General features: G+C 31.6%; 2 protein-coding genes across 3 annotated transcripts; one reads left to right on the forward strand and one right to left on the reverse strand.

Annotated features, from left to right (window-relative positions):
- Positions 1-61: 61 nt before the first annotated feature.
- On the forward strand, positions 62-3248 carry 128up (upstream of RpIII128). Its single transcript, XM_965170.4, has 5 exons — positions 62-216; positions 269-974; positions 1026-1155; positions 1203-1325; positions 3050-3248. The coding sequence occupies exons 1-5, from the start codon at positions 175-177 to the stop codon at positions 3150-3152; spliced, it is 1104 nt and encodes a 367-aa protein (XP_970263.1). The 5' UTR covers positions 62-174; the 3' UTR covers positions 3153-3248.
- Positions 3249-3318: 70 nt separating this feature from the next.
- On the reverse strand, positions 3319-14246 carry VhaSFD (Vacuolar H[+]-ATPase SFD subunit). 2 transcript variants are annotated; one of them, NM_001293587.1, is made up of 7 exons: positions 14008-14246; positions 13694-13775; positions 13455-13644; positions 8750-8968; positions 8457-8579; positions 3704-4398; positions 3418-3655 (listed from the first exon to the last, which is right to left on the reverse strand). In NM_001293587.1, exons 1-7 carry the CDS (start codon positions 14084-14086, stop codon positions 3457-3459), a joined length of 1587 nt encoding a protein of 528 aa, NP_001280516.1. In that variant the 5' UTR covers positions 14087-14246; the 3' UTR covers positions 3418-3456. The 2 variants fall into 2 exon arrangements, with proteins under 2 accessions (XP_966693.3, NP_001280516.1); XM_961600.5 differs by lacking the exon at positions 8457-8579 and having other exon boundaries at positions 3319-3655; positions 14008-14149.
- Between the last annotated feature and the right edge of the window lie 17 nt (positions 14247-14263).

Genomic DNA, 14263 nt, shown 5'->3' on the forward strand with positions numbered 1-14263 from the left:
TATCACTTGGTTATTTTATTGCCGAATTCACAAAAAAATGACAGAATTCAAAATTAGCGCTTTTTTATATGTCAAAATTCCACAGCCGCATGCGAGCAACGTGTATCGCAAACTGCTTGGTTTTCGCACAAAACGTTATTATTATCACTTGAAGCGCCTACATAATCTAAAAAAATGAGTACAATTTTAGAAAAAATCGCCGCAATCGAGGCGGAAGTAAGTACTTGTGAAAAAACCCAAAATTTCCTCCCCTAACCCCACTTTCCAGATGGCACGAACCCAAAAAAACAAAGCCACCGCTGGCCATTTGGGGCTACTGAAGGCCCGTTTGGCCAAATTACGCCGCGAACTGATCACCCCCAAAGGGGGCGGTGGCGGCACCGGCGAGGGCTTCGACGTGGCCAAAACAGGGGATGCCCGCGTTGGTTTCGTGGGGTTCCCCTCCGTCGGTAAATCCACCCTACTTAGCAACCTAGCGGGGGTTTACTCCGAAGTGGCCGCTTATGAATTTACAACGCTTACGACAGTCCCCGGCTGTATTAAATACAAGGGGGCTAAAATCCAGCTACTCGATTTGCCGGGGATTATCGAGGGGGCGAAGGACGGCAAGGGGCGCGGCCGGCAGGTCATAGCCGTCGCGCGGACGTGTTCGCTGATTTTCCTCTGTTTGGATGTTCTGAAGCCTTTGCATCATAAAAAATTGATCGAGCATGAGTTGGAAGGGTTCGGCCTGAGGCTGAATAAACAGCCCCCCAATATTTATTTCAAGAAGAAGGACAAGGGGGGGATCAATTTGAACTGCATGGTGCCCCAGTCTGAGCTTGATTCGGACACGGTTAAGTCAATCTTGTCCGAGTATAAAATACACAATGCTGATGTTACGCTAAAGTATGACGCCACCAGTGATGATCTAATCGATGTGATTGAAGGGAACCGAATCTACGTCCCGTGCATTTACATACTCAACAAAATCGGTATTTCCCCGAGTTTTTGCGTTTATTGTGATTTAGTTGGCTGAATTTCAGATCAAATAAGTATTGAGGAGTTGGATATTATCTACAAAATCCCTCACTGTGTTCCTATTTCGGCCCACCACAGGTGGAATTTCGACGATTTGCTTGAGAAAATGTGGGAGTACCTCAAACTAGTTAGGATGTAATTGAGTAATTTTTTGTTGACTTTTTTATAACTAATTATTTTAGTTACACAAAACCGAAAGGCCAGCTTCCGGATTACAATTCCCCAGTGGTTTTACACTCAGAGCATACATCTATTCAAGACTTTTGTAATAAACTGCATAGGAGCATCGCGAAAGAATTCAAATAGTGAGTTTTTTTAATTAAAAATGTTATTAACTTATTACAGACTAAGCTAATTACAATGTAATCTGATTACTCTGTATTCAATTACACTGTAATTGTATCTTTTTATTAGTCATAATTAGCTATGTGTTAATTAAAATGAAAAGTAATCGATTAATTTGCCAATAATTAGATAAACTAAAAATGATTTTAGTCTCAATTTTCTAAAGTGAAGATTATGAGTGGCAATGTTTTTTTGTTTAAATCTCTCAAAAAATGTTAACTTCTGAACACCCGCTAAAAAATTGTTCGTGTATCATGGCAAAAGATGTCCACTGTCCATATTTTCAGGAAAAAACAAGTATTCTTGTGTTGAAAGAAGAAAATTATGATGATATAAGACATTATTATTAAATGTGCACAATGGAATCCCTATTAACCCCCTTGGAGGTGGAACTTCCAAAAATAACTAATATACCCCCTTGATGATGTCAAGTAAATTTGACGCCAAAATTTTAATTTCGTAGTTTGTTTCACACAAACCTATTTGAAATTTGAATTTACCACATTAAAAAAAATGAACAAAATAACTGATAACAAACTAAATAATAATTATGTCATGTAATTTACTAACATTTTTTATAGAAAATTCTAGGATAATAAAGCCCTAACAACTAAATGCTCGGACAAATAAATATTATAAGTTATAACAAACACAGTAAAATCACTGCTGTAGATGACAGAAACTAAATAGTTAAGTAACCAAAGATAATATTTTTGCAACAAAAAGAAAATTTTGGTTATGAAGAACGTCTCATCTCATAATTTTAGAACAAAATTTGAGAAGTAAATAAATGGTTAGATAAAATATATACGTATTTGTATTTTTAGTAATAAACCCTGGAAGAAGTTGTTTATTTTCACAGCTAAAGTAATTGCTACACCGTACGTAAACATTGAAATATTTGTTTATTTAATTTGAGTAAATTTAAATTTTCGACGAAGAAGAGTCCTGGTTTTGCAACAATGTGAAAATACATTAAGTTATCATAAACTAATATATTTCCACGAAAAAACTGTTCAAAATATTGTGAACGAATTTGATATGTGCCAAGTAAAAAAATAGAAAAATCCTAGAAGATTGAGAAATATTACAACTATAATCAATTTTTTTGGCAAAAAATTATGGCGAAACATCGCAATTAATTAATAAATTAATAACAATAATAAATGAAATATATAATTAATCTTTCGTAATTGCAAAACAAGTATTCTTGTGTTGAAAGAAGAAAATTATGATGATATAAGACATTATTATTAAATGTGCACAATGGAATCCCTATTAACCCCCTTGGAGGTGGAACTTTCAAAAATAACTGATATACCCCCTTGATGATGGAATTTTTAAAAAGCATGATACAGGTGTTTTAAATTAAATTTTTTTACCAAAAATCCTACCAATTTCATAACTTCTTAAAAAAATTAAGACTACACTAATTTTAAGCCTGGGGGTGGAATTTTCAATAAATTTGAAACACCTGTTTCTTCATTTTTAATCGAGATGTCATACCAACTTTCATGATATAATTTCAAACATTTTGTTTAACAAAAAAAAATATGTAATAATTAAATAAAAATTAATCAGATTACATTAGGTAACTATGAATGAACATTACTTTAGTAATTTGTTACAAATTACATGGCTAATTGTTAATTAGATTACATTTGGTTTAAACTATTTTTTTCAGTGCCTTGGTTTGGGGCTCTTCAGTGAAGCATCAGCCTCAGAAAGTCGGCTTGGATCATATTCTTTGCGATGAGGATGTTGTACAGATTGTTAAGAAAGTTTGAGCTCCGTTTTTGCGAAATTGGAGAAAAGTTTGGAAGCAAATTGTTGCAGAAGATACTTGTAAGTATCTGTATTTTTAATAAACACGATTCAGCTAGTTCTTGCATTTTTTGTTTAACTCACTTTGTATTGCATAAACGGAAGGAAGGAGCTATTTTAACAACACTATCATAGTTAATACCATTTATTTACAATAAAACAAATCTATAATTTGCAACACCTGACATCCTTTCAACCGGAATGTTCCTCTAGTGATATATACAATAAAATACTTGAAATTTAATAAGCGGAGCTAATAACAACAATTTAGGCTTTCCCCGCGACTGGGGCGCCACCTTTGGGAGCCGTTTTATCACTCTGTTCCTTCTCCAACTGTTTCCCCAAATACTCCCAATTATGAACCATCAATTTTTGGACAGCTAACAGCGCCTCGTAGCGAACATTGGGGTCTTCATGAGCCAACAATTGCATCACTAGTTGTTTCCCACCCAATTGTTCAATAACGCTGCAAAAATTAATCAAAAAAATCGATTTTTAACGAAGAAAAACTCACTGTTTTCCTCTGGGATAATGCCTGACGTATTCCCCTATGTCGTAACTTGCGACACTCAAAACCAGGGGATCTTTGCTCGTCTCCAACAAATGAATCAAAATCCTCAACAACTCGTAATTCTTCTCGTTGAGTCTTTGCGCATTTTCTCGCCAAAACTTGCTCTTGTGGACTGGCGACCACTCCAATCTCCCTGACTTGACCTCAGTTGCGTACTCATCGAAGGAACTCAAGTCCTGAACGGAATTTTGCAACTTCTCAGTCAGAAACTCCACATCGCCGGCCACATCCTCATCGTCGAATTTCCTCTGTTCGAGGATATTTAGCTGCTTCAGAACCTTGCACTGCACCATCGCAATGCAGTGCTCTTTGGCCACTTGCGCATCCTCGGGTTTCTCGATCAGGTTCCGAAAAACGGCCAAAATAATACGGGTCACCTTCTCCTTGACCGAATCGCTCAAAATGTCGGCCAGGATTGGAATCACGTTGAATTTGTTCATTTTTTCGGCCAATAGCGGATTGAAAGTCAACACCCAAAGGCAGAAAATCAGCTGGTATTGCACTTGGAAGTTGACGCGGCCCGAAAGTACGGACAAAAGGGTCGAAATGCCGTCCACTGAGACGAAAGCGAAGCGATATTCGTCGATGCGGAGCATCATTTGGAGACAACGGCCCACAGACTGGATGTATTCGTTGTTCTAAACACACAAATCGAGGACAACATTCAAAAAGTAAGCTAATAGGTATGTCAAGTAAATTTGACGCCAAAATTTTAATTTCGTAGTTTGTTTCACACAAACCTATTTGAAACTTGAATTTACCACATTAAAAAAAATGAACAAAATAACTGATAACAAACTAAATAATAATTATGTCATGTAATTTACTAAAACATTTTTTATAGAAAATTCTAGGATAATAAAGCCCTAACAACTAAATGCTCGGACAAATAAATATTAAAAGTTATAACAAACACAGTAAAATCACTGCTGTAGATGACAGAAACTAAATAGTTAAGTAACCAATGATAATATTTTTGCAACAAAAAGAAAATTTTGGTTATGAAGAACGTCTCATCTCATAATTTTAAAACAAAATTTGAGAAGTAAATAAATGGTTAGATAAATTGTATACGTATTTGTATTTTTAGTAATAAACCCTGGAAAAAGTTGTTTATTTTCACAGCTAAAGTAATTGCTACACCGTACGTAAACATTGAAATATTTGTTTATTTAATTTGAGTAAATTTAAATTTTCGTCGAAGAAGAGTCATGGATTTGCAACAATGTGAAAATACATTAAGTTATCATAAACTAATATATTTCCACGAAAAAACTGTTCAAAATATTGTAAACGAATTTGATATGTGCCAAGTAAAAAAATAGAAAAATCCTAGAAGATTGAGAAATATTACAACTATAATCAATTTTTTTGACAAAAAATTATGGCGAAATGTTGCAATTAATTAATAAATTAATAACAATAATAAATGAAATACATAACTAATCTTTCGTAATTGTAATACTACTTTAAATTTTACTAATAAAGAATAAAATATATCGAAATAATAATTTATCCACAGACGTAGAAAAAGTAAAGTATGCAACTCGTGTAGAATATACCTCAGTCCAAACATATTATTATTATTATTATTAGAGTCAGAAAAGCAATTACTCACAAAAAACAGGTTATCTTAGGTCCCATAAAAATTGAAATAGTATTTATTATACAAGACGATAAAGAGATTATTTATTTACGAGTGAAATGGTTACTAGTAGAAAATAAAATAATACACTTCCAAGAAAAAACTGTTCAAAATATTGTGAACGAAATGATATGTCCCAAGTAAAAAAATAGAAAAATCCTGGAAGATTGAGAAATAATACAACTATAATCCATTTTTTTGGCAAAAAATTATGGCGAAATATTGTAATTATTGTAATATTGTAATTAATTAATTAATATTAATAAATTAATAACAATAATAAATAAAATATATAATTAATCTTTCGTAATTGTAATACTACTTTAAATTTTACTAATAAAGATTAAAATATATAGAAATAATAATTTATCCACAGGTGTAGAAAAAGTAAATTATGCAACTCGTGTAGAATATACCTCAGTCCAAACATATTATTATTATTATTAGAACCACTGAAAAGCAATTACTCGCAAAAAAACAGGTTACCTTAGGCCTCATAAAAATTGAAATAGTTATTTATTATACAAGACGATAAAGAGATTATTTATTTACGAGTGAAATGGTTACTAGTAGAAAATAAAATAATACACTTCCAAGAAAAAATTGTTCAAAATATTGTGAACGAATTTGATATGTCCCAAGTAAAAAAATAGAAAAATCCTGGAAGATTGGGAAATATTATAACTATAATCAATTTTTTTGGCAAAAAATTATGGCCAAATATTGCAATTAATTAATAAATTAATAACAATAATAAATGAAATACATAACTAATCTTTCGTAATTGTAATACTACTTTAAATTTAGTAATAAAGATTAAAATATATCGAAATAATAATGTATCCACAGACGTAGAAAAAGTAAAGTATGCAACTCGTGTAGAATATACCTCAGTCCAAACATATTATTATTATTATTAGAGCCACTGAAAAGCAATTACTCACAAAAAAACAGGTTACCTTAGGCTCCATAAAAATTGAAATAGTTATTTATTATACAAGACGATAAAGAGATTATTTATTTACGAGTGAAATGGTTACTAGTAGAAAATAAAATAATACACTTCCTAGAAAAAACTGTTCAAAATATTGTGAACGAATTTGATATGTCCCAAGTAAAAAAATAGAAAAATCCTGGAAGATTGGGAAATATTACAACTATAATCAATTTTTTTGGCAAAAAATTATGGCCAAATATTGCAATTAATTAATAAGTTAATAACAATAATAAATGAAATACATAACTAATCTTTCGTAATTGTAATACTACTTTAAATTTAGTAATAAAGATTAAAATATATCGAAATAATAATGTATCCACAGACGTAGAAAAAGTAAAGTATGCAACTCGTGTAGAATATACCTCAGTCCAAACATATTATTATTATTATTAGAGCCACTGAAAAGCAATTACTCACAAAAAAACAGGGTACCTTACGCCCCATAAAAATTGAAATAGTTATTTATTATACAAGACGATAAAGAGATTATTTATTTACGAGTGAAATGGTTACTAGTAGATAAACAATCTTTATCGTCGTGTATAATACAACATACTTTTCTATAGCAAAATTTCAAGTTTAAAAGAAAAAAGTTATTATTAATTTGTTAATCTTTTAAATTGATATATTGGATTTTTTTTAAATTAATTGGTTAGTCAAACAACATGTACATTTCTGCAAAATGTAAATAATTTACAGCTGAAAAAAACAAAAAGTGGAATGGCTGTTGAATTAAATAAATTTAAAACATTTCATCTACCCTTGTGGTTAAAGAGCGATTTTATCTACTCAAAAAAGTTAATAAAAAATGGTTTAACACTTGCTATACACAAAAATTTCTTTATCAAAGTGTACTATACAATGTTTTTTCCAATTTCAATAATAATAAATCTTAATTTTTACGACATTCAATCACAAAATTTCATTATTAAAACAAGTGTATAATCAAGAGAATTAAAATAAATCAAAAGAATGTATAAAATGATTACTTTTTTACTTAATTCGTGTGAATAAAGTGTTTTTTTGTTGATAACATTTTAAACCTTCTTTTTAATATCTGAATCCTAAATTATAAACACTATTTTAAAACACGTTTCCCATAGTAACGTGTTTTTACTAAGTATTTTAAAACACGCTTCCCATAGCAACGTATTTCAAATTAAAATGTTCCAACAAACAAAAAAAAAAAAGATTTTGAATAACACTTATGTAAAAACGCTTAAAATTTTCTCGTGTCAAGGTATGCAACTCGCATAAGCTCGTTGCATAACGACAGTTCTCGAACTTGTGTTCGCACTCGTATTTATTAATAACTATAGTATAAACATTTTATTCATTTTTTTTTTATTTATTGTATTTATCTTTTTCATTGAACTATTGTTTTAATAATAAATTTTAATTATAAAACGAGCACTTTATTAGTAATAGGAATTTGAATTCTCAGTGATGAATCAAAATTCAATGTTTCTGTTGCGTTATTAACTTATTATAGGAAAAGAGACATTCGTTTATTGATAATGTAGAAAAATACAAAAATAGAAAACCATTAAATTGTTTTACCTTCAAGATGATTTTATTGTCCAACAAGATGTAACACCACGAAACCAAATAAAAAATAGTTTGGTGTACATAATATAAATGTTTATAGATAAAAAATCTACAGAATTTTGTTCAATTCTAGCACAAATTTTGCCGACCTAAGGTGGCTATAAAAAGGAAAGGAAAAGTAAATGAATATTAAACCTGCAAAATATAGTTTTTGTCCGAATATTTAGCTGCTTTTTTTCTGTTTTCATTGGTTTTGTTTGTATATTATTTATTTTGCACACTACGCTCTCCGATACCCTTCTATTTTAAATTGACTTTTTGAATTTCGCGCCTTCATTAAATGAAAAAATTTCGGCGCCAAACTCAAAATCGTGGTTAGTAAATCGAGAAATGTATTAATAGATGGCGAGTCATGCAACATGCCTCAACACCGACCAGCGCCCTGTTGCATAAACCTTTTGAATTTTTGAAAAGAAAATGCACAAATGCATCGATGAAGTTACCGTAATTTCGGTAGGTGTTTGTTGTTCGTCAAACGAAACCTCCGTGTAAGTTTCGGTGGCTTGTTCACCGCTTGGGCCTCGTGTTGCGTCCGATTTGGCCAATTGTACGGCTAAATCATCGTACTACAAAACGCATTGATTGTTTCTCCTTCGGCAAAAAGTCAAAGCGAAAGCCGTTCTACTTATTGTGATTAGTGTTTTAAGACGAATCGGTTGTTAGGCCGTCACCCCCAAAGAAACGACGAGACACAAACTGCCCTTAAGCCTTGGAACGGCCGGGGAATCACACCTACCTGCATTTTGAGCTGGTCTTTGAGCCACGTGAGGTAGAAGTGCAAATCGGAGCGCTCCATTGGCGTCTGCGACCAACAGGCGATTTTCGCGATGATTCGTGACGTCATGTTCGTGATGAAGCCGTCTTGACGGTTCAGCAGGTTCAAGAAGGGCCCCCATACCGATTCTTTTTTCTTGTTGGCGTATTCGTGGAAGATTTCAACACGCGAGCGGTCCTCCTGATAAAATATCGATTTATTTTTGGTGATCTCTGACGTCACGAGGTTACAAGTTAATAGGAATAAACACCAAATAATGCAAATACAAGTGAATTATGAGTTTAATTTGGTAAATTTGCTTTTGAAATTACTACAGTACTCAAGAAATTAAAAAAATACAGATCCACATTTACAATTTTTGTATGTACAGGGTGGAGTATATCGTATGTTCCAACAGAAAATTTCCAAAACTACGAGGTTTAGAGAAACCAGTGACACACTGTCAAGTCCGTTATATGAGAAAAAAATTTTGGTCAAAACCCCATCCTGCTATTGTCTTTCGTTTTCCATTTATAAACAAAAGTTTACATTATAGCGAAATTAAAAAATTCATATTTTTTATTATAAAAGATACACATTTCAAACAAATTTAATAATGTTGACACTGTTTTTTAACCATTTGTTTAGCTGTGATAAAGTTTTAGTTTCTTAAACAGGCTATGACATCTTATAAAAATTGTTCTTTTCTGATCTGAAAAATATATAAATATAATATTTGATAGTAGTTGACCATGTAAGAATTGTTTCACATACAAGGCGTGAATAATCTAGAAGTTTTATGAACGTTTATTAAAATAAAAATGTGAAATTATACAAATAAGCTATGTTAAAGTTATTTTTAAAGTCAATTGAACAAATTGTACATAAAAAAATGTGCAGAAAACTGTCACTACCACTGAGTAACACTTTTTTACGATTTAGTGAACTACAATAAGGTTATGTTGATAACGTCAATATTTTTTTACAAGAGATGGCATTTATTGTAAAATAAAATTTTATTGACAGGCAATCAGTTAATATTTTTTTTTCCTTTCCAAAATTCCATGTTTAATTAGAAAATACAATGACAATACAAGCTTGCCATTTTATATCTAAAAGCAAATAATTTTTATTAATCTCAAAAAAGATCTAATAACTTATTACGCTGTTTTTGGATTAATTAATGTTTAAAACATTATTAAATAACAAATACTTGTTGGTTAATAGATTTTTCATAGTTTTATAACTGAAGTTCCAAAATTATTCATGGCCTACTTACTATAGAAAAAAAAATGTTTTATTTTTTAATATTCAAAAATAATGGATTACACAAACAGATACATCAAATCAAAAAAATAAATTAATCAAAAAAAATTCAGTCAAGATTTTCACTTAAAAAATACACTCGTATGCAACTAGACAAATAGTTAAAAAAAACACTGACAACATTATTAAATGCTGCGTAAAAAGTGCCTGTGTAACGTCTTGTTTTAAATGTGTATATTTTATAATAAGGGAGATATGATTTTTTTAAGTTTTCACAAAAAAAATTAAACAGGGAAACTTGAGGATGAAAGTTTGTAATTTTCGTTTGATATTTAATTTAATTAATTTTTAGACTTTCGATTAAAAAATGAAGGAGGTTACAGGATTTATGAAAATTTTAATTTAGGACTTTCAAAAATTCCACTTCCAAAAAAGAAACCCCCGGTTTCTAGAACAAGTTATTGTTGGATAAATTTTATCGGTTCCATAATTTTTATACCGATAAAATTTATCTAACGATAAATGGTTCTAGAAACCTAGGGTCAGTTAAACAGGGGGTGATAGAAAGAAATGTCCATAACTTATAACTTTTGGAAATTCAACCCCCAAGGAGGTCAAATAGGAGATGAAGTTTTGTTTTCAATTCATAATAAAATTATGTTTCTACTTTTTGTTGATAAATTTTACTTCTTAGCTTTTCTGCATTTCGAAATTGGTGTGGAAGTCACCAACATGCGTGTGATTCGTCTAAAATTTGTACAAATTTTATTCAGTATTTCAACATTAATAATAATACACTTTACCAACTTGCTGAGACATCTGTACATTACGTATACATTATTTAAATTAAATTAAGAGATATCCAATTATTTTTAAACATTTTTTTTATTTGTCCAGATATTTACGGACTATAAAATAATACAACGTCGTGTATTACAAAAAGTATTCACAAATGGGGGGGCTAGGTAATTTAAAAAAATGAGTTTTTTTCTCTAATTTTCTTTTCATTCTTCTCCGAATACATCTAGGTCCAGGAGTACTTTTTGTTTTCCTTTTCCTTTGTTTTGTACTATTTTCTATTTTTTTAATAACTGCATAATTACTAAAACAATAGTTTGATTTATTTTTAAGTTTTATATAATTTACTTTAAAAAATCACCACTATTTTTCAAAAGTTGATGTGATACTACAAAATAAATGGTAGCTTTGGAATCAGTGACATCAAATTAGCAAAGAATGTCAACAATAAATCTGTGTTACAATATTGGATCACTACCGAATAAAAATTTCGAGTCAAACAAAAAAAGAACTTTACTATAAATATAAAAATGGTTCGTTTAATACTAAAATAATGTTTGATGAATACGCAAGAATATTAAAAATTACTATAAAAAATGCCAAACGCCTTGTTAACGAAAATCAAATAACATATGCTGTAAATAACATAACTTAAAGAAGCGTAGAATGTTATAAAAAATGTTCCTAATATCAGTAAACGGAATCAGTATTAGAAGGTTTAAAAATTGCAATCAAAGTGACCAGGATGCTGTATTAACATCATTGAGTACAGATACATTAGTTCCTCTCAAGCTGTGAACAAATCCATATATCTACATGCAACAGATAATAATGAAATAATTAACATTATAAAAAATACTAAAGCAGTTGGCACTGACGGCATTCCTACAAAATTCTGAAAAATTATTAACGACTTCATATCAGAACTACTTGCATATATTTGTAATTTATGTTTCTCACAAGGAATTTTTCCATAAAAATTAAAAGAGAGTTTTTTTACATTAGTACACAAAAATAGGAGACAAAATTATTTCAAACAACTATAGACCAATTTCTTCAGGAAGTGCTAAATTTCTTGATAAAAAAACTGACCTGGAGTTTATATATTGAATTTTTTTTAACTAAATTAAGCTCGATATGCTTCCAATTCCGCGTCTTAAGAAATAATGTTAACATCCACACCCTTATACTCGCAAACATCTAGTAGGCCATTATTTAAAAAATACATCTTAACGGTGACCTCCTCGAATGTGCATTATTTATTAAAAACAATCCCAAATTAACACTATTTGCTCCAAGATCAAACAAAATTAAAAATAGTCCATAAATACTCAAAAAATTAAATTAATAATTTTTTTAACCATTTTCGAAAGTCAACTTATTCGTACTGCTTGAAAAAATTTAAACAAGGTTTAAAGTTATATTTTTTAAGCAAATGCTTTTATACCCTAACTGAGTTTTACCAAGAATCAATCGATGTTTTGTGATATATTTTTAAATTTATTTTAGTAAGGGTTTAAGAGCCGTCCGGAGTGAAATCTCTTATAGGAATTCCAATGTAAATGACTACCACTGTACCTCAAAAACTATCAAACATATTTTCATAAACTTGGTATCATGTAAAAGAGATTTTTTTCCTGTTTATCGGCCATTTTAGATATGCGATAGGTTACCTACAAACTTTAATAAAGGTAGAGAAAGTTTGACTAAAGTTAAGAATTTCTAGAAAACGCATTTTAAGAGGTTTTTTTCGAATTTTTTAAATGGCCAATAAATTTGTTCTTGTTGTTTAACCCGATAATTTCAAGTCCGATGAAAAAATGTTTGTAAATAACACCTCCACAGAGTAGCCTTATTTGCAATCGAAAATCGAGTGAGCAAGAGATAATTTACAACTCCCCCATAAAAAGTAACCGCAAACAATTAGACCCGGACTTCAAACATAATTTATGATCACCCCTGACGATGCAAACAGATGTCTAATACATGGCTAGATTTATAAGAGAAGATTTCAGAGATTTTGAAATTTCTTTGGGATAAACATTCTTTTGAATAAATGAGAATTGTGATTTCATTAAAAATACAAGGTACCTAAATAAATGTTTTGCTTTTATTTCTGGTACGACGGACGAAAGTTTATTTATGAGAATGCATTTGAAATAATATTGGTCGGTCATTAATTACTCCGGTGATAAATAAATATTTAAATATTTGGGGAACGGAGTAACAAACCAGGTATATAATCCAGCCAGTTCCCTGTAAACACGTTTTTGTCAGTGAGTTTTAATATTTTGTAAAGTGTAATTACGTTTTTGTTTTATATTTTTTACCATGTTCAACGCCATATGGTTGTTATCATGAATAAAGTAAAAGCAGTAACATTTTATCAGCCGGAATCCTTAAAAAACCATTCCTAGGTCTCAGATAATAGAAGAAAACGCAAAATAATTCTCTCAGAATAATCGTAATGTAATTTTCTTTGTAAGTGTTTGAATAATTGTGTTTTGAGCTAATAATTGACTTTTTTATCTCCGAAAATTCATAATAAACGCTATTAACACAAGCACTGGTGGCAACCTCGTGACGTCAAGTCTACTATCTTTAGATCAACCCAGCAACTCACCTGCAGCATGTCATCGATGAGGACAAGGATGTATTGCAACGTCTGGTCCTTGGAGACATGCCCCAGCAAATTGAGGAAGGTTTGTGCACACTGCAGGCGATCAGTTTGGAGCAATTTCTCGCGTTTTGCGCTATCGGACACATCAAACGCTGCGATAAATTGATGGTCGTCCTGCGATATCATCTGCGACCTAAACCAACCGATCAGAAGTGCTACAGGGGGCAAAAGGGGGCACTTACTGGAAGTACGACTGCCAGTTGACTTTTTGGGCCCGAATATCGGTGGCCCGCTGCTGCAAGACACTAGTCGCCGCCAGCATGTCTGAAATCGCCCACATTCTGATTAAAAACCGGGAATTTCGCCAAAACCAACACAAATCAAACAATGTTTGGTACCACTGGTTCGATACTCAAGTGTCACGTGAGTGTGCTCAGCCCGATTTTCTCGCCAAAAACGGGAGAATTCCCAAAAACTGAACACATTTGGGGCACTTGTCCCGTTTTTGGTACGTCCCGAGTGTCCCTAACGGGACAAAACCCCAGTCCCGACTAACCTATTTTTTCGTCATCCAGCGAAGTGATAATCTCCTTGATTTTAGGGTCCGCCCCTGCGGGAACTTGCGACGAGGACATTTTCGCACAAAACCTGGCACTTTATCCCGGAAAAACGCCACTAAACCTGAATCCTGTTTTTCGACAACACCTGACAAGTCTTGTGATTATTGACACGCGGTGCCAACCCAACGGCCACAAATGGCCCGGCGATAGTGCACGTTGGAGTGAGACAGCAAGCCGGGTTGGGTTGGCGCG

Source organism: Tribolium castaneum, chromosome 6 (assembly GCF_031307605.1).
Source record: "Tribolium castaneum strain GA2 chromosome 6, icTriCast1.1, whole genome shotgun sequence".
Lineage (NCBI taxonomy): Eukaryota > Metazoa > Arthropoda > Insecta > Coleoptera > Tenebrionidae > Tribolium > Tribolium castaneum.